Source organism: Adiantum capillus-veneris, chromosome 26 (genome assembly GCF_014529385.1).
Source record: "Adiantum capillus-veneris isolate H3 chromosome 26, ASM1452938v2, whole genome shotgun sequence".
Classification (NCBI taxonomy): domain Eukaryota; kingdom Viridiplantae; phylum Streptophyta; class Polypodiopsida; order Polypodiales; family Pteridaceae; genus Adiantum; species Adiantum capillus-veneris.
Window position 1 is genome coordinate 80,354,481 of NC_140956.1, and position 24,431 is coordinate 80,378,911.

Sequence of the window (24,431 nt, forward strand, 5' to 3'; positions counted from 1 at the left end):
ATCTTGACCCAGCAGATCTTGAGACAACAGGCCATTGGAGGCTTTAGGCTTGGGAGAGTTGCCCTTTGGCACGAGTGCAGTGGGACCCTAGAGGACCTGTGTCATAGATCTTGACCCAGTAGATCTTGAGATAGGCCACTGGAGGCTTTGGGCTTGGGAGAGCTGTCCTCTGGCACGAGTGCAGTGGGACCCTGGCAAGCCGTTTTGGAGAGACCCCTTCTCTTCAGCCGACCACCCTGGGATCCCTTTCTCTCAGTACACTGTTCAACTGGGGCGTCACATATTGGCAACACGAAGAGAGGCTTGTCCTGCTGCAGCACTTCATTGGCAGGAGGAGGGTCTCACAGCCGAGTTCTTGTTAGGCTTTTGGAAGCGGTTGTGGGACTCCAGACAGCGGAAGCGAGTCACTTTGTTCCAGTGTGGCTAGTTGCACACAGAGCTACAGCAGTGGGGAGCTGGCTGGTACATAGTGGCCTTTTGGCAGCCTGTGCAACTTGTGACCATCCGTTGGAGAGTCAACGTCAGTGTCTGTGGGACTGCCCCATGGCACAACAAGTTTGGCTTCTGGTTCTTCGGCTGATGCCAGTCCTTTCCACAACGCGACAATACACTTGGGGTGCTGTTGCCTGGTCCACCACCCTCACGGGCCCTGCGCTCCAGTTTGAGCTATCTTCCACCAGCAGGATGATAGTGATCCAGGGGGGTTGACTTGCACTCAGCCTGCTACTGAGCTTACCCCCCAGGAGTGGTGCAGTGAGAGAGAGGTGTGTTGGGAGCTCGTTTGTGGCCTGACACTCTGGTTCATTTGGCGGGCCCGTTGCCTCCCCATCTTCGAGGCTCGCCGTGTCCCACCGGTGGAGACTGTTCGTGACTTTTGGCTGGAGTTGATTCTTACTCTCAGGGGTCACTTCGAGAGACTTCAAGGCAACTCCGACCGCATGCAGGGGCGACTATGGCGCCCGGAGCCCTTCTTCACCATTGTCCAGGGTGTGCCCAGATGGCACTACCGGCCATCTGTGTGGCTCTTTCCTTCTCCCATTTTGTGATTTAGCCTCATTGTACATATTTTGTTTCTCATTGGGAGAGTCCCCATGCTTTTGATGTAGCCCTCTCTAGTAGAGGTGGTTTGTAACTTTGTAGCCCTATGGGCAGTTTTTCTTAACTAATGGAAGGATATTTTTCTCGGAAAAAAAGAAGTATTTTGCATTGCAGTACCGAGGAGAGTGAACGTCGAGCTTTGGAAGATTTACGAAATCGAGCACGACTGAGTAGTTCAGCTCTGCCATCTGTGAGCTTTTATACATTTCTCAACACACATAGCAGGTATGATAAATTGACGTACTTTAAAATCTGTTTCTGTGAAAGATGTTTTCACATTTTTCTCTTTGGGTTTGCGATCAGTCGCTAATTGTGGGGGTTGCTTTTACTTTCATTGATCCTAGCTTGAATTGTGCATCAATATCGTCAGATGGTGCAATGGTCGTTGGAGGTTTTGCGGATTCATCTGTTAAGGTTATTCCACTCCCTCCATTGTTAAATGTTCCACACAGTTTTGTACAAGTGTTTTTGTGCAAGTAATGGCCACTATCTTCAGGTATAATGTTTGTCCATGTTAAATTCTCTGATCTATGAGGATTTATTAGGAGAATTTCAAGCTCAAATGAGTTTTTTTTTATAAAAATAATAATTTTTAAAGTGCTGCCTAGGGACACCCAAAATGTAATGTACTGAAACTGATGTATCAATCTGTCCAATGGGCTGTAATGCAAGCAAATTGAAAGTTTTGAGGTGCTTTTTACCTCACTAGGATGCCATCTAAATAGACAATCAGCACTTTCTTCTCCCGGAATATGAGAGCCGAAGGGCATCCTAGTGAACTCATAGTGGCCACAAGGAGTACAGAATGCAGTGTTATGCTCATCTTTGAGTTAAATTGAAATCTGCCAACAAAGATCTACTGATGAAATACTTGGAAGGGGAATGCCTTGAGTTACCTGATTCAGAGGTCAAAAATCAACACAAAAGCGATACGAGCCATCATCCCTTCCTGATTAAGCATGCCGTGGACAAGCTGATTGATGTTATCTAATTCTTGGGGTTATCTTTTTCCTATTGGCAACTTGATAGGACATGGTGTGCCTGTACAGATAGTGTGTGTGTTTTTTTTTCTGGCGGACAGATACATGGGACTGTGGCAGTATGCCCCACCTCAGTGGTTCTAGCTTCATTCATCCCTTGAGCCACCTTGCTCTATAGCTTGATTATGGTTGAAACCGGCCCGTGGGGCGGTAGGCTTTGGCTTTCACCCGAAATTCTTTACTTTAGACACACACAGAGAGAGCGTGCAAAGGAACCTTGCGACGGGAATTAACACTTAAGCACACACACGTCTCGAAAGCTAAAATGCTTCGAGCAGACGCCGACAACCTGTAGGCCCCAAAATTGGCGCCCCTTTCGGTATTTCTTTATATTTGAGAGGGTAAATTACAAAGAAAAGTCCTGGGAATCCTTTATGTGTATCAAGCTAGACACCACCTGTTTTGGCCAAATTTCGGTAGCATAACAGCCCCAAAACTTGCGCAAAACCAATTCCCTTGTTGGAACTCTCTTCCCTTGGCATAAACCCTCTGATTCCTGCCCAAAAACAGTAAATTCAGCACGCTGTATTTACTGGTTTTTGCCCTGTTTTCAGCCCCAAACAGTCCCCTAATTGTCCTCTACTAGTGGGGCACTATTCCCAAAGGTTCTAGCGTCCGTATGGCTGAAAAACAGTCAATTTACAGTGCATACACAGCGCTGAAAATGCACCTTTACGGTGAGGTTATGACCCTCACGGTGCCTGCTTTGGAGTACCAATTAACTACCCCTGTTCTTGCTCAAGGAGGCTCTTGCCTCAGCACAAAAGCATGAACCCACACAGCTGTAGATCGGTCAAATGAAGAGCCCTCTTGTAGGGGGGGGAGAGAGCAGTGTGCAGCATGCAGGGCATCACTCCTAGCACCACACTATACATGAGAGGGAAAGAAAGCACTATACGAATTCTAGTGCCGACCAACTTCCCGTCTGCGGGTGAAACTACCGTTCACATTGGCCATACAATGTCCGACCATTTGCAACTTCAAAAAGAGGGTCTCAAAAATAAAACAAAAATCATTGGAAAGAAACCAACAACTAAGGTTAGCAGTTGCCACGTCCTCGTGACATAGTTAACACCAGTTTGGTACCAAAACAGGACACTTAAGTGTTCTTTTTTTACAAATTTAGATTAAATGCTACTTGCATCAGATGGTGTATTTAACAAAACCCTCTTGATATGCTTAAATATGTTAGCTAGAGGTTCTTAAAAAAATATAACCTTGCATTTTAGAATCTATCATGATCAAGAAATATACTCATCAAATGGACCCCATAAGATTGCGATTGATCGCTTTGAAGAAATCAACTTTATAAGCTCAAGAAAAAATGAAGCGACCTTGTACAAAATTGTACACAACTTTTCTACAATTGTGCTATAGATAATTGCAAGTTTCATGTGCAAAAAAATTTACTTGAGAGTATATAAAATAATGGGAACTTCTACGTGTTTGATATGGCCCTTTTAAGCATATCATTGTATGCATAGAAAAAATATGTTTTTGAGTTTTAGAAAGTGATACATTGCTTACCCTCTCCAATGAGGACTCAAGGTGGCGAGTAGAAGTGCTTTGGTAAGAAACAATTTTTGGATTATTTCAAATATTCAAAACTACGCAAGCAAAAAGTTTGATATTTTAATTCTTGAGACATAAGTATTCAAAACCTCAAATAACTTCAAACTTTCCACACACATTAACTGAATGCATCAAAGTGCATGGCATGAATATAAATGGATACCTAAAACCTTGGTTTCAATGTTGTTGTGGAGGATTCAAGATTTTCAAGAGTTTTTGCATAATCAAAATTTCAAGATAGTGTGTAAGCAACAAGCTTTAAGTAAGTTAGGGAGCCGTATAAATACGTAGTTTCTTGGTTTTAACATATAAAGTCATTTGATGTTGTCAAATTGCACTAGAATAGCCCCAATTCCATGAGAGGACCTTTGAAAGACCAAAATTATGCTCTTACTCAGCATGTGCTCAAGTATGAAATCATGTTTATAACTTGCAATTAAATTTGAAACTATTCCTTGAAGGTCATTCGATTGTTTTGTAACACTAATTACTAGCACTTGGCTTTTAAAAACATAAAAAAGCTCACCTCTACAAAAAGATATAAGAATTTTATAATTTTTTGGCAAAACAACTTGAAATTTTTACGAAAATTACGACTTAGAAATTACCACAATTCTCTCCATAGGGCTTGTATTTTGAGATGGAGAAAAATCCAATGTTTTCTTTCCCTCATAACCAACCTATGGTAGAAGCAAGGTGTAAAAAACTTCTTTATAGCTTGACAAATAAATTGCCAAAACTTCATAGGAAAACAGGACACTTTAGTATCCAATTACATAACAACTGCCACGTCCTCGTGACATACCCCCTCTTGAAATTGCAAACGTCCTCGATTGCATACCATAGATACATGCCATTGATGATCTTGTGCTATCAACACTCTTTTAACATCGCATGTATCTGCAAGAAAGGTCGTAACATATAGCTACAATTGACTTAATGAGACCTTCATACTTTTGTCATTTCCATCTATTACACTGAATTCATATGTACATTTGATGTACTAGCTCTATCATTACCCCTCCTTTGCACACGTTGGGTTGGGACATAGGTAGGCTGTGACCCAAAGGCTTCAAGGTAAAGCTGCAATACATTTGGTGACTTTGACAGTTCATGCTCTTTCATCCACTTTGCATCCATAGGCGGATAGTACTTGAACTTCACCAAATAGCGTCTTGTAACCCGTCCTTTAACTTTTCTGTCCTTATGTGCCAAAACTTGCTCAGGTACCAGGATCTCATTAAGTTCCTCAACTTCTGGCTGATCCTCATCTGGCATATCTTCTGGCACATCACCCACGAAGGGTCTTAAAAGACTCACATGAAACGCATTATGAATCTTCCACGCATCAGGCAATTTCAGCTTGTAAGCCACATCACAGATCTTGTCAAGCACTTGAAAAGGCCCATAGTAACGCATGCTGAGCTTACGAAACGGCCGTTCCTTGCTCTTCATTTTCTTTAACCTTGCCTTTTCGAACCTTAACAGAACTCAATCACCAGGTGATAACAACAATCGACGACGGTGACGATCAGCAACCTTTTTCTGCTTTGCCTGAGTCTTCTCCAAGGCAACTTCAATTTTCTTATACATTTCATTGATGTTTTCAACATATCGATCTGCCTCAAAGATCTTGTCCGTTGTATGCAAAATGGGAGGAACCTTTTTGCCGCCTTCAACAATCTCAAAAGGTGCTTTGCCAGTAGACAATCATCGTATTGTTGTACGCATACTCAAGCATAGGCAAATACTATCCCACTTGCCCTTATTATCTGACACATAGCATGTCAACAGATCTAAGACAACAGAATGCCTCTTGTGACTGTCCATCAGTTTGTGGATGAAACGAAGACAAGCATAGTGTCCATGTTCTCAAACAATCCTCTCCAAAACAAACTGGTCATGCGAGGATCATGATCACTGACAATCGATTGTGGCATACCATGGTACTTAAATACATTGTACATGAACAAGCGTGCCATCTGATCAGATTTTATCTTCTTTTTGACAGGGATAAAATGGGCTTGCTTGCTGAACGTGCAAATAATGGTCCATATACCATCATTTCCTGTTGGCGTTCTTGGAAGATCAAAGATAAAGTCCATAGCAATGCTTTCCCATGGCTTATCTGGAATCGGTAGTGGTTGTAACAGCCCTGGTGCCTTTTGCTTGTGAAACTTGACCTTTTGGCAAATCACACATGCTCGCACAAAGGCATCCACATCTCTCCTCAAGGTAGGCCAATAGAAGAATGTCTCGACCACTTTAACTGTCGCACCAATACCACGATGCCCTGCATACGGTGTGACGCGTTTCTCTTACATGACCTTATGTCGCAATGGCCTAGTGACACAAAGTCTGCCATGCATCATCATAAAACCATCTCTGAGGAGGTAGTGCTCATGATGTTGCCCCTCTTGCAACTGTTCAAAGATCCTTGCAAAATCTTCATCAACAGCATACTGTTCCTTTATGTCATCTAACTCATGATGATAAGGAATTGACACAGCTGAAATTTGTGGCTTCCTTGATAACGCATCGGCCACAACATTCTTCTTGCCTTCCACATGCATAATCTAGGAGTGGAACATAGAAAGAATGTTTGCCCATCGCATATGCTTTTCGGATAACTTTGACTGTGTCAAGAAGTATCGCAAGGTCTAATGATCTGTTTGGATAACAAAATCAGCACCTAAGAGGTAGTGCTTCCAACTAGAAAGCGTATGAATCATGGCCAAGAGCTCTTTCTCATAGACTTGCATAGTCTTTTCTGGCCCTTGCAAAATTCTGCTTTCATAAGCTACTACCCGTCCATCTTGCATTAGCACTGCTCTGATGCTACTGCCACATGTGTCACATTGGACCACAAATGACTTCGTGAGATCTGACAAAACAATTACTGGATCTGAAGTCAACTTTTCCTTTAAGACGAAAAGCTGAAATCTCTTTTTGGGTCCATCTGAAAGTGACCTCTTTCTTTTGCAATGCGTGAAGAGGTGATGCTATCTCTGCAAAATTTCTGATAAACCTTCTATAGTAGGAACACAATCCCAAAAAGCTTCTGACATCGTGCATAGTCTTCAAGTCTGGCCATGTCTTAATAGCTTCGACCTTTGCAGGATCCATTCTGACACCATCCTTTGAGCCTATGTGGCCAAGAAAGTGGATCTCTTCCAAGGAGAATTCACTTTTCTTAGGATTGACAAGTAGCCTGTGATTGCGCATCTCTTCGAACACAATGGTCAAGTGATGCCTATGCTCCTCTTCATTCTTCGAATAGACTATCATGTCATCGAAGAACGTCCCAACAAACTGCTGATGCGAGCGGAAAATCCGGTCCATCATTCTGTTGAACGTGGCATAAGCATTTGTTAGACCAGACGACATCTCTAGAAACTCATAAAGATCAAATGTCGTTCTAAACGTAGTCTTGTGCACATCCTTTGGCCTTATACGAATCTGATGGTACCCACTCTTAAGGTCTATCGAGAATATCATCAATTCTAGGAATAGGAAACCTATTCTTGATGGTATTCTTATTCAACGCACGGTAATCAATACAAGCGCCATGAGCCATCCTTCTTCTGCACCGAGAGCACTGGGAAGCGAAAGTGAAGAACTAGGCTGAATCAGCCCCTTCTCTAATAACTCCTCAACCTGGCCCATAATCTCTTTCTGCTGCGCCGCAGTAACCCTGTAGGGAGGTCTATTTGGTGGGCTACACCTTGGCACCAAATCTACCCAATGGTCCTCAGATCTCTCTGGCGGCAATTGCGATGGTAATGAATCAGAAAAACAATCACTAAACTTTTGCAAAAATGATGACCTTTCTTTATCTAACACAGATAAATTTGACTGATCATTATCTAAGACATCACGTGCAAAAATCAAGTACACAGAAAGATGAAGTGATAGCAGAAGCAGACACAATAGGGACAGACTCCCCTTTGAGCTTTACATCCAAAACATGAGTTTTGCCCCTTTGCTGAAGGGTGATCGTCTTGCCGAAGACATCCAGCACGCCATGTACTCTAAACATCGAGGGAATCCCAAGTAGCGCATCGCACCCTTCCAATGGCATGATATATAACTCTTCTGTGTCCACATACGACGGAATATGCAGACGCAGCTTTCCAATGATGGGAGTAACACACTCTGAGTGGCCAAGACATGCCAACCCTACATGTGCTGTGTGCCCCATCTCTTCAACTCTCATAGCTAACTTTGGTGCATAGTTACAGGGGATGGAGGGGACGGACCCTAGGGATGGGGGACGCTCGATTTCGGGACAGGATGGGTGGGGACGGACGACAAATGGGCTGCCAAGTGGGAACGCAAGCAAAACGTCCTAGGGATGGTAGGGGAATTTTTTAAAATTTGAAAAACTGATCATTTCTAGTGGCTAGTTCCTCTCCAATAACCATATTTTTGAACTTTGAAGCACCCCAATGGCTATAAAAGCCACCCTTTGGTCCTCATTTCTCGATGTTTTATGAGCACATTTGTGTCTATATGACTCATGTTCTTTGGTCTATTTAGTGTAAATTTGTCAAAGTGATGCTTTATGTGTGTGGCATGTGTGTAGGTCAAAAAATGCCAAAAAAAATCTTTTTTTTTTCTTTGCCGTTCCGACCCCGTTCCCGTTGCCCGACTTTTGCCGTCCCCGTTTCCGACCCGGACCGGCCGTCCCATGTAACTATGCTCTGGTGAGATAAAGTTTGCTTTGGCACGTGGATCAAAGAAGATGAGTGCCGTTTGATCCCTATAACTTTATCCCATGCCTTGCATAACTCACTGGCATGTGTACCGGGCCTATCACCCACCATATCTAGCACCAAACTTGCCGTGGGTTTAGGCTTCTTGCCTTTTTGGTCTTCTTTATCATCTGAGTTAGCTGGTCTTTTCCTTTGTGGACAATTGGTAGCAAAGTGACTAGGCTGCTTGCATGTAAAGCGTCTATTTTCAGCCATTAGGACCTTCTTTTCCTCGAGCGACTTGCGCACAAAAGGCTTCCTTTTCTGTTTCTTTGCCCGCGCTCTATAAGTCCCGGCTGAATCCTTATCTTTGGTGGCCTTTTCTGACCCCTGTGACGCTTTAGGAGCCGTTTTCACATAGGGCTTCTTTGCTGAATTTTTCTTTTGCTGCTCTTCTTTCTCGTTGCTCGGAAATCCACTGTCCTCTCCTTTCAATAAGGCAAGACCAGTGTTAGCAACTTCCATAAGCTGAGTGAGGGTAGCCACTCTGTTCTTGGTACAGTAGTCTCGAAGCCCTTTAGGTAGCCCACAACAATACTTCTCTATCTGCTCTGTCAATGGCACAAATTTGTAGGAGGTCACTGAGAGTAACGCTTTACAAAACCTGCGATTGTACTCCAGCAAGCTCTTGCATGTAGCCGAAGTAAGCTGGTGCCAATCTATCATGACGTTGGCTTCAAATTCATTTGACAGACAAGCAGATGCAAACATTTGCTTGAAGTAAATCCAAGTGGCCAGTGTCACAAGACGGGCACCGCGTGCCAATAGAAAAGAACAGACTGAATAGACTTTTAGCACTTCATTAACAATTGAGAGAGAGAGAGAGAGAGAGAGAGAGAGAGAGAGAGAGAGAGAGAGACGCGACACGGAGTGGCGGAATTTTACCCCAGAGAGTATTGGCCCCAAACCTTGGCGCCCCTTTCGGTATTTCTTTATATTGCATCAACTCAGTACAAGCCGGTACTCTAGACTCTGCACCTTCTCCAGGAAGCATGCCAGAGAATGAGCCCTAACCTCATATTTAAAGGCCCTTGGGTTGAAAAGCACTTGTAGTAAAAAGCCTTTAAAACTCAAAAGCTTCTGGTCCATAAGCAATGCCCAAAAAGCTGCCAGCGTAAATCACGGAAATCCGTACAGCTGTCACGTCATCAGCCAGCGCAAAACGCGGAAATCCGTACAGTCTGCCACGTCAGCACTGCGAGCGTGAAAAGCGAATATCCGTATAGTTCTGCCACGCCAGCACTCCGCGGAATTTCGGGAAATTTGTTGCTGCTTCTTCTGTTGCTTCTCCTTCCTCTAGGGTTTAGGCCCCTCGGCTGGTAGCTCCGTTCTTCAGTAGGTCGACACGTCAGCAGTTTGTTACAGCGGGTGCCTGTCCTTGCATTAACAATGTCTTCATTGTCCTTTAAGAAAGTGGCAGCTTTCCTGACCTTAGAGGCCTCTGTAAAATTCCCTCCTGCATAAGCTGTATCAAACTGCTGGAGGAAAGTAAGAGTATGCTTTATGAGGTGCAGATATCAGGACCATCAATAGACCATCGTAGCCGAGCTGGCAGTACTGATGGATGGAGATGTATGAAGAGGCCTTTGGTTTCTATGATGTCGTGGATGATTAGGGCCAAGCTTGGCATGAAGATGGCTTTCTACAGAGGGCATCTTCTCTAGCTCACAGAGGATGGGTTTATAATCAGACCTGCCTATATGGACACTCATTTATCCCATGGGATACGATGTGCTGTTGGTCAGATGCGCACATCATTGCACCAGCTAGAGATTGAGACTGGTAGATATAGGAGAGTACCAATAGAGGCCAGGATTTGTCAGTTGTGTCATATAGAGCCAGAGAGAGTTACATCACATGTCATTATCGAGTGTACTATGAGATAGGAGGTCGCTTTCACTGTCTATTCAGAGAGGGCTTTCGAGCACTGGCTAGAGTTCTAAGATATTAGGATCAAAGATGCCTCGGGTTGTTTTTGCTAGAGCTGCGCAGACACAGGGAGAGTTTCTTAGGAGATTAGATAGTGGGAGACATTCACAGAGGGAAATTACTGATTTTTTTAGAGCAGAGACTCAGTAGTCAGATGAGCAAGCTTTATTACAACAAACTTCAAAGTCCACCTATACCAAAAGGTATATTGACTATTGAGCTAGGGAGAGCTAGACGTCTACGAGGGCCAGCACGACATCGACGGAGGCTTCATTAGATGATTAGGACTATTCTAGCACAACATGGGAGAGGTTTATACGACTATTTATCAACGCACACATTGATGATATTCTTCAGCGACCGATGCAGTACATCCTCTTTGCTTTATCCTCGAAGCCACTGAAAGTGCTAAACTTTACAGCTGCACCATCTTCTTTGTAAGCTTTCAGCTTTTCCAGTGCCCCCAAATTGTCATACGGAATAGTGTGCAACATGGGCACTGTAGTAGGCATGATTGGCACATCTTGGCCATTAACATTTTGCGTTAGAGGTGCCATATCTGGCTGCTGTCCAGAAAAACCAGCCATGCCAAAATGACCCTGTGGCACCCCAAACTGGCCCTGGTTGCACTGAAAACCTTGCTGCATGCCGATGCTACCATACATGGGGTTTGGCATCATGCCTTGCATACCCCCAAACACTGTTCTTGGCATGTACGGCTGACTTCCAGCGCATAACCAGCCATATTTTGAAACACTGTTCCATCCCCGAAATACCCAGGATGTACCGTGGGTGGTGGAAAAACTGGGTGCATTGCCTGGTAACCAGTTCCATGTCCATTCAAGACAGCATGCGGGCTCTGAAAGGTGGCTGGCTGAACTGGCATAACCTGTGGAATAGGCGTTCTAGCCATCTGTTCAAGCACGGGAGGAGCCCCTGACTCCGCAACATGCGAGTGTTCCCTATCCTGCTGAGTTGCATGAAGTACTTGGGCTTGAGCCTCAACAAGCTCTGTACGAGGTGTAGGTTGCCTATTTTGTTGTTACACTGGTAGCGCTTGCAAGAACTCCATAAACCTTGGATTTTGCACCAGTTGCGAAAAGACATTCACCGCGGCAACTAATTAAGTCCTAAACGCATCATCCTCAAGTTGCCCAGTCATAAAGCCCTGTACTACTAGAGGGACATTCACATCAACAGGAGGTACAGATTGACGTGGCCGTGAGCTCTCGCCAATCTCGAAGACCATAGCAGTTTCCTGTTTGTCTTTTGAAGAGGAACCCTCTTCCATAATGCCCTCCCCTTTGTGAGCTCTCGCCAATCTCGAAGACCATAGCAGTTTCCTGTTTGTCTTTTGAAGAGGAACCCTCTTCCATAATGCCCTCCCCTTTGTCGGCCATAGTGTAATCCCACGTTCTTGTACTCCGTGTCTTTACCCAAAACAACCGAGGCTCACTCTTTGAGGAAAAAGTGATTGATGTCCTGGCAACGGAACCTTGAAACCGGCCCGTGCAGTGGTAGGCTTTGGCTTTCACCCGAAATTCTTTACTTTAGACACACACAGAGAGAGCGTGCAAAGGAACCCTCCGACGGGAATTAACACTTAAGCACACACACGGATCGAAAGCTAAAATGCTTCGAGCAGATGTCGACAACCTGTAGGCCCCAAAATTGGCACCCCTTTCGGTATTTCTTGAGGGTAAATTACAAAGAAAAGTCATGGGAATCCTTTATCTGTATCGAGCTAGATACCACCTGTTTTGGCAAAATTTTGGCAGCATAACAGTCCACGAAATCAATTCCCCTGCTGGAACTCTCTTCCATTGGCATAAACCCTTTGATTCCTGCCCAAAAACAGTAAATTCAGCACGCTGTATTTATTGGTTTTTGCCCTGTTTTCAGCCCCAAACAGTCCCCTAACTGTCCTCTGCCAGTGGGGCACGATTCCCAATGGTCCTGGCGTCCGTATGGCTGAAAAACAGTCAATTTATAGCGCATACACAACGCTGAAAACGCACCTGTACGATGAGGTTATGACCCTCATTGGTGCCTGCTTTGGAGTAGCAGTTAGCTACCCTTGTTCTTGCTCAAGGAGTCTCTTGCCTTAGCACAAAAGCATGAACCCACACAGCTGTACATCAGTCAAATGAAGAGCCCTCTTGTGGGGCATCACATAACTGCACATAGGGGGGAGAGAGAGCAGTGTGTAGCGTGCAGGCATCACTCCTAGCACCACACTGGACATGGGAGGGAAAGAAAGCACTCCATAGCTCTGAACCTGTGACAAAAATGCAAAGTAAGCCTCTCCCAACCTAAATTTCAGCGCCCATTTTTCTGAATGAGGCAAGTGCATGAAATCCTGCCACTTGGCGCAATTACAAGCTTTTGCCCGTTTCGGGGTTGCCACCTAAAAATCTCCTGACTGGTTGCCCAATTGACTTCGCGGAGTTGTAAAGTGTTCCCCTGGTCATAACGAAGGTAATGATGCGAACACATTTCACGGCCCAAAATAGCAGTTTCCTAATTTTTAGGAGATGCTTCCGTTGGGCTCCCACTAGTCATCTGACCATCTATCCTCCTTGGGACCGCATCCAAAAATGCAATGTGGTGCGACTGTCGGATACTTTTTGTTGGTGATCCCACCTTGACTTTATGTCTTTATTGAGTTCACTTCCTAGTATCCACCAACTTGCTAAGTGCGACGGGGGGACCTACATGATCTGGCACTGAGCCTAGACAGCCTCTTACTATACGAATTATAGTGCCGACCAACTTCCCGTCTGCGGGTGAAATTACCGTTCACATTGGCCATACAATGTCTGACCATTTGCAACTTCAAAAAGAGGGTCTCAAAAATAAAACAAAAATCATTGGAAAGAAACGAACAACTAAGGTTAGCAGTTGCCATGTCCTCGTGACATAGTGAACAGCTGCCACGTCCTCGTGACAATGGCCTAGGTCTTTAACCATTCCTATACCTATGTACAGAGTCTTGTACACCCCACGAGACAAGCTTCTTGGAGCATCCCCGGGGATTTCTGCACACAGTAATACAGAGATGACATTTTCTCAAAAAAAAGAAGAGAGATCTTCAGAACTAACCAACTCCACCAATGAATTAGATGATTTTTATTATGTGGCATGGGTTTCTTATATACCACCCAAATGAATTTGCCCGCCTTAATTAATTTAACATGTCAAGATTGGTTGTGCAGGACTATGATTTTTGGAAAAGCTCTGTCGTGTAGCTCCGCTGCCATGAAGAGAAAAGAGCAGAGAAATGCAAGCTAAGCTTCTTTGAAGCCTACACATTAAGTGAGCAGTGATTAGGGCTTGATAACAGGCCAAGCTTAATAATTAATGTATACCAAATGCGGCTTAAAAGGGCCAACAGATGCCTCAATGATGCCAAAAATGAGTATGCTTGCAGTGACCACAGATGAGAGATTATGATCTAGAACTGTAGTGCTTGTAGTGTTCTACTGGCTTGTCTTTACGGCTCGTTGATTGGAGCCACGGTAAAGACATTATAGCACTTTGAAGTTTAAGTCGATTGTAGATCCGTACCGGATTGGGCAACTGCAGCTGAGGTGACAAAAATGGAGTGAATGCACCGGGCTGAAGTGCTCTCTTTGCGGAGCGCGTTGGTCTTTTCAGATCAGTGATCAGAGTTACAGTTGCCAAGATATGGGCCGTTAAAGATTCACCGAGGGCCGGTTCCGTGCTGGTCTAGTCCGCTCGATCGGAGTGCCATTTGGGAGTTTTTGGGGTTCAACAGGTTGCTCTAGAATACAGTGCAATTAAAAGATCAATAAGTGCTTGAGGAGCATTGTGTTTGGAATATTATCTCTTGGAATGCAATGATTACGGGATAAACGCAACAGAGGCAGGGACAAGAAATTAGTTATTTTGAGCAGATTGAAAAGCAATCACTTATACTTGCATCTAAATGGCTGTGGCAATGTCCGCAACACTGAAACGGGCAACCAAAACTCACAATGATAATGTTAGTCGGTGGCTACTGTGGAGAAATTTGTTGAGCTAGGTGATGCTTTGCCCAATATGTGTACCGAATGTGACGCCTTTACGAAAGCATGATATGCATGTCAAATGTGGTGCCCTCCACTATGAAGCTGTGGCCGCCCAAGGCAAAGGGGCCGCCCTCCCTTAACATCATAAGGTGAGGCTGCCCAATGCCCAAGGGCAACCAAGGAATGGGGCCGCCCACTTTGTAAAACTAAAGGGGTAAGTGAAAATGGGGGTGAGCCAATGGAAAAAAGAAAAACGCATGGCGGGCAGACAGAGGAGGAGCGTAGGTGAAGAGATTGGCTGGTAGCAGCTTGTAGAGAGCTCAAACACCGGCGAGCATGAAGCGAGAATTGTTCAGCATGGCAAGGCGACCCCCTTCGGCATCACTTCTGGCGAATTCCGTCTAGCTCTGAAGTCAAGCTGCCATGTCATTAAAGCCTATTCATGCACCACATCAGTCACGGCGCCGTGGCTGATGGGCTTAGGCAATTATAGCAAGGGAGGATTAGAGGCATCAATGAAGAGAGGGGATAGGAAGGGAAAGAAGCACGAACAGTTGGAAGAGAAAGGCTCTCCCTCTCTCCTGTTGGAGAAGGGTAAGCAAGGCGAGGGCTCTCGCCCTCTCTCTCTCTCTCTCTCTCTCTCATCCTCGAATAGGAGCAAAGGGGGAAGCTTTCTCCTACTCTAATCCTCGGCAAGCAAAGCTCCCTCTCTCTTGCTCTCGTCATCAAAACAAGCAAAGACTGGAGGGAGGAGGTGGTGAAGAAAAGCACTAAAGAAAAGGCTTCGTCTCTCGAGAAGGAGAAGCAAGGCAAGCTTTCAGAGCTCGGAGCAAGCCGAGCATGAAGGAAAATTGGGAAGTCTAGAGCACGACGAGGCGAGAAGAACTAAGAAGCTTGAGCATAGGCCAAGAGCATCGGGAAGCTTCGAAGGGGAAGGTAACATAAGCTAAAGAAGAAGGTCCAAGGAGGGTCTAAAGCTGGATGAGTTTGAAGACGAAAAGAAGAAACAGGATAAAAAAAGGGCAACGAGCATCGGACATAAGTAAGGGAGTTGAAAGGACATCAAGCTTCGAGCAAGCATAAGCTTTGAGCCTACATAAGTCGAGAATTGAGCAAGTATAAGACAAGGGAGCAGAAGCAAAGGGATTCGAGTTGAAAGGGGATCGAGCTTCGGAAGTCGAGGCAGTGCATGCAAGCTGCATATCATTTCTGAAGCTTGAAGATTGAGACAATGAGTCAAGATAAAGTTTGCAGAAGTTACTTCACCGTCATCAGCTAATGTTTGATTAATCATTCTGTTAAGCCCGGTGTCGTTAACGGTCCGGTTAATTCTGTAAAGCGGGAGCATAAACTCCTAGTTAGCAGATGATCCAAGTGACGGTGCTGTTAACAGCGTGTACTTAGACGTATTAATCAATTAATTGATGATTACGGCGATTGCCAAAGTCAGTTGCATCAGTTGTTCTTGTTCTCTCTCTTCACTCCTCCCACAGCCAGAGGCCCGGCGCCTACCCGGCTCACGTAGCGAACACATATCCCCCGACAGCGCGAGAATTTAGAAGTGCAAATATCAGAGTGCATTTTGCTGTGACCATGAATGGACCATGATTGTGGCCTAGGATTGTATGAAATTAGGGCCTTGGCTGGTTACAAGTAAGAAATGGGTAAATTCCTGGGTAAAACTCAAAAAATGGGCGTTGAGGTTGTAAATTTGTTTGGGAGTCAGGCTTGCGTAAACTAGTCACATCCAAAAGCTAGAGGAAACCATTGACGCATTAAATGCTTGGTAAAAATGTGTTTGCCCATGGTAAAATGTGCATGATGAGAGTTTATTAGAGTCGTGGAGAGTTATTATCACCAAAATAAACTAAGATGGTGGACGTGGCTTTAAAAAGTAAGTGCTAAAGCGAGTACTAGGATTTCACTAATGGGAGAAATCTAGCTTCTTGAGTCAAGTTTTGCTAATGCTTTTTCTAGGAGAGCGGTCATATATGCTGCTTGGATTTGAGCATTGTGTGCCTGGTTTGGAGCCATGAGCCTCTTTGAGTGGTTGGCATTTTGAACCTCCGTCAAGTATATTCCACCTGGCAGCATGTTGCACTTTCTGAACATCTATGTCCATTGGGGTGGAATATTTGGTAGCATCATCTGTTGCAACAAGAAGTTACTTCTTATCCCCAGGTTACGCTGTCGGACTTATAGGGCCAAAGTTTGAGCCCCATCTCTTAAAAGGGAACCAAGCCATAGACACCTGGAGATGTGAACAATTTCCTTGCTCCTTCCGCCAAAACTCATCCAGTTTAGCATCAGGTTTGAGAGACTCTTGTAGCTTTTGTTGGGAAGGTTTAGGAAGAGGTTTCTACCCCCACTTTCTTACCATGAAGTCCCCTGGCTATTGGGGAAGTTTAGCCACCAAGGCCTTCATTCTAGCCATGAGCTCTGCAAATGTTTCAGAGCCCAAGGTTGTTGAGCTCATCTAGAGACCTTCTCTTGAAAGCTCCTGGTCGGAAAGCCTCACAAACTTTGCTTCAATGTAGTCCAATTTGCAAAGTTGTTCTCTCCAAACTGACTATACTACTTGTCTGCTGTGCTATCCAAGGTTGAACGGAATAGCACCAAATACCATCTTCATGGTTGAGGCTGCGACTGCGACACAGCAAAACAAATCTCCTAATTTGGTCATCTGCATCTTCTGTACAGAGGCCTTTGATAGTGGGAAACTTTTGTTGACTCTAGCGAGGATGTTGGTGAGATCTTTTGTCATAGGAGGAAGCATTAATCTTCTGCCATATGAGGAAGCCTTGCTGGTGGAGAGGGTGCGGTTAGGTAGAGGTACTCGGTAAGGTATTTTGTGCTAGGGACTCCAACGGTGTAGTGCTATAGAACAATGATCACTTTTAGAAGTTGCTAGTGAAGCTGTTGCCAATGGTAACGGTAGTGATGGTGGTGGGCTTCAAATAGGCAAGAACGGTTGTCACCACCTTTGTTATATCTTTGTGGGCTTCTAAGAGGGCTTGCCTTGGTGTCCTTGGACTGTCTATGTATGTCATGTATTGCTACAAACGGAGGCGCGGTGTGCCCTGCAAAATACTCGAAATAGCACATAGCAAGAAGTAAACTAACAAATCTACATACCTGCCGACTTGCACATGCCACAAATCCATAATCGAGCACAACATGAACAAAGAGAGACAGAGAGCGGGAGAGAGAGAAAGAAGGCATGCAGACACACCTCCTAGAGCGGAGTGCTACGCCGGCACGACGAGAGAGGAGGGAGGAGAGGAGAGAAGAAACACACAAGCACTGGGTACAATCTCCCCCCGTGCAAGAGTGACCATTTCCCTCTTGCACGTACTTCATTTATAGATTTTTTGAATGGTCAAATTGAGTACAAATTGGCCAGACGGTCATAAATGGCCAAAGCTCATAAAAGAGCACTTGAATAATAAAATGCATAATATATATATTTCCAATTGCATAGGCCTAGCTCGGTCCAGTCTTTTCCACCTGTCAGCTGCAAAAATATCAATTCCATAACATACCTCTCCATTGGAAAGCAACTGTTCTCAGTTGCGAAGATAAAAATCTGCAAACAATACTTGTCAAAACCCATGATTAGCAATCTGTATCAAATATAATCCATAAAATTAGACAACATTGCTTATGCCTGCCGTCATCCACATACTACCTATTCTAGTGTCCCATACCACTAGAATAAGTCATACCCTGATGAATTAGGATATCATTGGTCACACTCATCATCAATCTCATAATGTCAAGTCCCATCACATAAACACTGCTGTGACAAAATAATCATCAGATACCAAATCCCAATCCAATTCCAATTCCACAATATAAGTCCAAATCCAAATCACTTTCATTATGTACACGGGTATCCACCTGTCAGCTGCAAAAATATCAATTCCATAACATACCTCTCCGTTGGAAAGCAACTGTTCTCAGTTGCGAAGATAAAAATCTGCAAACAATACTCGTCAAAACCCATGATTAGCAATCTGTATCAAATAGTAAAAGAATAATCCATAAAATTAGACAACATTGCTTATGCTTGCCGTCATCCACATACTACCTGTTCTAGTGTCCCATGCCACTAGAATAAGCAGTATATGTCATACCCTGATGAATCAGGATATCATTGTTCACACTCATCATCAATCTCATAATGTCAAGTCCCATCACATAAACACTGCTGTGATAAAATAATCATCAGATACCAAATCCCAATCCAATTCCAATTCCACAATATAAGTCTAAATCCAAATCACTTTCATTATGTACACGGGTAACAAAATCATACCAGTTACAATGGTGGCCGGCCACTGCAGCATGATTTTGTGAGAGGTGTTGCCTAAACCGGCGAATCTACACTAAACGTGTTGCCTAAATCGGCAAATCGGCACTTGTGCTCTCTAAACCGGCGAATCTGCACTGATATTATGTAAACTTCTAAATCTATTGTGTGTTGTGTGCTGCCTAAATCGGCACAGGATGAATGTTTACACACTGCCTAAATCGGTGAATCTGTGTGATTGTGACCAATGGACCAAGCAAGGCATAAAAAGAAAACATTTGCCACCTATTGGATACCAAATTAGAGTATGTTCTACTAACAAAGCACTTACAAACTGTGGCTCGATATCCCAGAGCACCCCAACTCATATGAGGAGCTGCATAGCTAATGAATAATCATGTCAATAAAAATTTTATACGGTTCAAGTAGTAAGTCCTGACCGTAGCAGAGTTGGAGTATTCAGTTGACAAAACAATGCAGATTAAAAATATGTGATGTACAGGGGGGACATACCTGGAGAATATTCTGCATATGAAAATGTACGTACCTGTGTGTGTGGTGAGCGTAAGACTCTTGTACTACTTTAACTCATGTGTTTAGCAATGTAACTCTCATACTACTTGAAATCCTGTCCTTGTAAACACCATTGTTATACCATACTGAAGATCAGAAGGTCAACGATCCAATTTATCTTTAAAATTGTTAAGAATGAGTGTACGAGTGAAATGTACGGCCGCATAAGTAGAGTAGATGCAAACATCATCCCTGCACCCGTCTAGGTAACTAAAGAGAGAATTTTTGATGCCTTGTTAGAATACGCAGCCCATGTGTCGGGTGAGAGTTTCAAAGTTTCACAAAATAAGCACACAAAATTTCAATATTGTAGTGTGAGGAGAGATTTCGCAATAATCAATTGTACTATCGACTCAAAAAAAGAAAATGAAATTATTCAACAGTTTAGATATCTGGCAGCAACAAATGTTTGTAAAACACTGAATACAACATGAATATATCCCAATGACTAACAAAGTTGTATCGTAAAATTGTGGATAAAGTGCCAATATATGTGTGATAACCGATACAATCATTATGGATCTTAATACAATGGCTAGGTATAAAATAAAACGAAGTACAATAGAAGAATGGAAAAAAAAAGAAATGGTCATCAGCATCGGCGTCAATGCTCGAGATGCTCTGCATTGGGCATCGATTGAGAAAGTATTGCTGTGGTCGCCAAAGAGCGTCCTCAATGTCCGTTTCTGTAGATGCAGTGGACGAGGGGGAGAGCGAGAAATGAAATGAAATGTTATATGAACTGGCTTTACAAGGGGGATGGGAACTCATAGAATTTTATGGATTTTATACAATGTCTCGATAGAAAATGAAGCAAAATAAAAGCTGAGGATGGCTGACGTGGTCCGAAAATGTATTGCATCAGTCGCTGCTGCAGAGCTTCGTCAATATCCAGGACTGTACGCAATCATAGTGGAGGAGAGAGAAAGAGATGATTTGCTGGCGGTTTGCCACAGCGCGCGCGTGCGAGAGGGAGAGAATTTGTTGGCCGGCCAGTGTGCAGACCGCTGTTGCAAGGTAGTGCAGGTAGAGAGTCGAGGAAGACGCAGTGGCTGCATGGCCGCCACTGCTTTGTACCATACCTGATGTGAGGTGGACCATATGGCGCTGCAGTTTGGTGCAGGGGAGAGTTGCATAGCAAAATGAAGCTGCCTAGACTAGGGCAAGGGGGGTTGCATGGTGCGTGCCGTGCTACAAAAATGGGGGCTTCGTTGTTGATCGTGCTACCGCTGCAGGTAGAGAGACACGGTTGATGAGTGACGGCTTGATGGTGCCGGAGCAAAGGATGCATCAGCCATCTGTAGCGGGCAACGAGGACACGAATCCCTTGGCCTGATCTGGTGCTAGTCGAGTCATGAGGTGACGAGGAGGACGAGCTGTATGAGACTTTGCAGGTTATTGGTTTGTGCACGCAGAAAGAACGGGTTCAGGCTGTGCATGCAAATGTGGTGGGTAGCCCACCCCTCGTAAGATGATGTTGGTGGCTCTAGCTGATTGGACGCCACTACTGGGGGAAGGGTTGCTCGACGTCAGTGTAGATAGATCGAAGTGGTTGAGTGACGAGACTCTGAGATCAGATGGAAGCAGCTCTATCTCTTTCTTTACAGTGGTTGCTTGCAAGCCTTAAATTTTTTATGGCTATGGACGTAGGCAGGTGGGCAAAACAACCAATGGAGGATGAGTGGTTGAGAGAGATCTCGGGGTAGTTGAGAGAGAGGGAGAGAGACTAGCTGATGTTGCTTGTGAAGTGACCACAGCCACAAAACTGCATGGCGGCTACTGGTGCAAGGAAAAAAGAAACCCGACGGGTAAGGGTAAACCAAAATAGTGTGGCGAAAAAAGGACGACATACGAGAACTGCAGATAACAAGTTGGAAGCCGCCAATTTGCTGATGGTTGGAAAACCATTGGGTATGCATGAATGTGGGGTGTGGTCGAGAGAGACTAGGGTTGCTTGCAAAAACACAAGCGGGGATAGGGTTGGAGGGTTCGGTGGTTGGGAAAGTCCAGTCAAGTTGATGGCGCATGCAATATGCTGCATGGGGAGGAGGAGGTTGAGTGAGTGTCCATTTGGCTCAGAGAAAGAGAGAGAGACCGACTTCCAATTGAGAGAGAGAGAGAGAGAGAGAGAGAGAGAGAGAGAGAGAGAGAGAGAGAGAAGATAAAATTGCTGTGGTTTGTGAGCAGATGGAGAGACAGCCGCCATATGGGCTTGTTGGCATGGTGGGCGATTCTAGGAATCAGTTGGTAGGAGAGATAAGCTGGTCGGCACAAGCTCGGCCACTAAGAAATAGAGAGAGAGTGGGTGGGATGAAGAAACGGGGAGAGAGAGAGAGAGAGAGAGAGAGAGAGAGAGAGAGAGAGAGAGAGAGAGAGAGACGACCGGTGCCAACCGTGGAGAGAATGAAAAGGTTAGTCGTGAGTAGCTCATGAGCTGGTAGCCACAGATGAGGGAGAGAGAAATGTTTGCTATAGTAGAGAGAAAAACATGACTGTTGTTGTTGGAACCATAGAGAGAGAAATGAAATGAAATGAAATGATATATTAACGTCTACAAGAGGCCAAAATGACCTATGAGACCAATTGATTACAATGATGAGTCTAGTACCAAGTCTGGGTACAAACAAGAAAACTACAAACAAAGAACTGATAGGAGTGCTACCGACTCCTATGGGTGGCTGGTAGGCTGAGCAATGGTATCATGCCATAAAGGTACAAAGTGGGGATAAGTGTCACCATGATACAATATAGCAATAGCATGAAGCCTATCCCGATCGACATTCTGGGTGGCGTGCTAGAATCTTGTGGATCCTCTGCCGCAATCTCCGCCGGTGCTGCGTGGCTCCCCTTCTCAGTCGCGGTCGTCTCGATCTCCCTAACTCTATAGCTCGATCAATGAGAGTACCGCTGATGTGTATGGGTGGGAACCGAGCTCTCTGGTGGTGGTGTCCCCTCTGACTCTGTGGTACTCAGACTGAAGAAATCTGAGATGCGTCTCTGGGACTGTCTCTGTCTTTGCCCATTCAATAGAGCGTCTCTATGTCTCTGAATCTCAAGTAGGAATAATCCGAGACATCTTTGATCCTGATATCTCATGACTCTGTCTAACGAGTCAAAACCATCTCTGAATAGACAATGAAAGCGTCCCCGTATCTCATAGTAGACTGTGCAGCGACATATGTAGTGAAACTCTGTCTCTGGCTCTGCATGGCATAACTGACATATCCTACTGTCTGCTGGTATGCCTCTGAATCTACCTGTCTCAATCCCAAGCTGGTGTGAAGATGTGCGAATTTGGCCAATAGCACATCGTAACCTATGAGATAGATGTGTGTCCGTGTAACTGGGCCGTGTGACAAATCCGTCTGTCGTGAGTTGAAGAAGATGTTCTCTATAGAAAACCCTCTTCGTACCCAACTCCCGTGATGGTTCTATCCATGTCCTCTTGCTATCAAGCTGGATAAGATCTTGCCGAATGAGTCTAGTAGTCTCCATCCGTGTAAGAGCCAAGGATGGTGCATCAAGAGAATACTGGAAAGGGGGCAGCCTGTCCATGCTGAAACCATGCCTCTGAAACCATGCCTCTGAAACCATGAGTTCATCTGTGCATACCAACATGATGTATCTCCCTGTAATGCCAGCTGTCTGGATGACGCAAGCCTGGCATACCTGTCCCTGGTGGTGTCCCATAAGCTGTGTACAAATGATATTGATCTGGTGAGTGCCTCAACCTCCATAGGTGGGGCAGCCAGCTCCGCTCGAATGATGTCATGTGGGACTGAGGCCTTGGCTCTAATCAGCCTAGAAATCATAGATATCAGGGGTCTCTCCATATTAGTCCATCCAGCACTGTCAATAGACGGTCCCCAAACCTGAACCGCGTAGTGCATAACTGAAGCGACCAAAGTATCGAAAAGCCAGAGCTTTGTTCGAGGTTCCTGGAACTGAACTTGCGAGCAAATCCTCTCTAAACCACCTAGGGCTGCATAGGCACGAGTCAATCTAGTGTTTGCTGCTACTTTCAGTGTGAACCTCGGTCCACTAAAGACCACCCCAAGATATGTGTATGCATCAGTGTACTCCATACTGTCCTGTCCATATGTGAAAGTAGGTGCTGATCTCCTAACCCACTGTGGCGTGGTATTAAATACCATGACCTTGGTTTTACCAAGGTTGATAGACAATCCACTATCCTCTGCAAAACTATGCAATGCGTCCAAATGTCTCTGCATACCCTCTGGCGATTCTGATATCAACACGATATCGTCAGCATACAATAAAAGAGGGATCCATGTCCCTGCAAGCTGAGCACCTCTATCACCTCCTCTGTCAATATAATCAGAGACCCCATCAACATACATACCAAATAAAGTAGAGGACAGTGGGCATCCCTGTTTCACTCCGATGGTGGAGTGAACTATGTCGGATATCCCCTCTGATGTGCATACATGACCCATCACTGAACTGTACAATGCCATGATCCCCCACATCAGCTCTGTGGGTACCCCCAATTCCATAAGCCGGTGCATCAATCTGGCCCTCGGCACTGTGTCAAAGGCTTTGCGAAAATCCACAAAGCTGCAGTATATCCGTCTACCATGTGCTCGACCCTCCTCAATGATAGCTCTGAGTGTAAAGACATGATCTAGTGTGGAGAAACCCCTTCTGAAACCAGCCTGCCAAGGTGCTCGTATGCCCATAATCTCTGCCCAACTGCTCAGCCTATGCTCGAGGATGGATGCATATAACCGTGCCAATGTGTGTCCTACCATGATAGTACGGTAATTCCCCGGCACTGTGGGGTCACCTATCTTGAAGATAGGTACAATAGTAGATAATCTCCAAGACTCAGGGAGACCCTCACACATGACACGGTTGAATATCCGTGCAAGCATCTCTGCCAACAAATCCCCAGCATGTATAATGTGCTCTGCTACCAAACCCTCATGATCCTGTGCCCGTCTGGTCTTCATCCTGTCAATGGCCTCCTTTACCATCTCAGTGGTAAAGAAGGTGCTCGTAGTCGGACATGGTTGTGGTGGGTCTGGTAATGGTGGTTGTCCAGGTACAGTGTATAAAGATGTTGCATATTGCCCCCATATCTCTGTAGAAGTAATCACTG

The 24,431-nt window shown here is 44.8% G+C and overlaps 1 protein-coding gene across 1 annotated transcript in view; it reads left to right on the forward strand.

Annotated features, from left to right (window-relative positions):
* Window positions 1–24,431, forward strand: part of TAF5 (TBP-associated factor 5) — a 136,580-nt gene that overhangs the window by 38,577 nt on the left and 73,572 nt on the right. Inside the window, exons 10-11 of the mRNA XM_086501738.1 lie at window positions 1,213–1,323; window positions 1,443–1,512. Of these exons, the coding sequence (XP_086357864.1) occupies window positions 1,213–1,323; window positions 1,443–1,512 (181 nt within the window). The remainder of the gene's footprint in view (window positions 1–1,212; window positions 1,324–1,442; window positions 1,513–24,431) is intronic.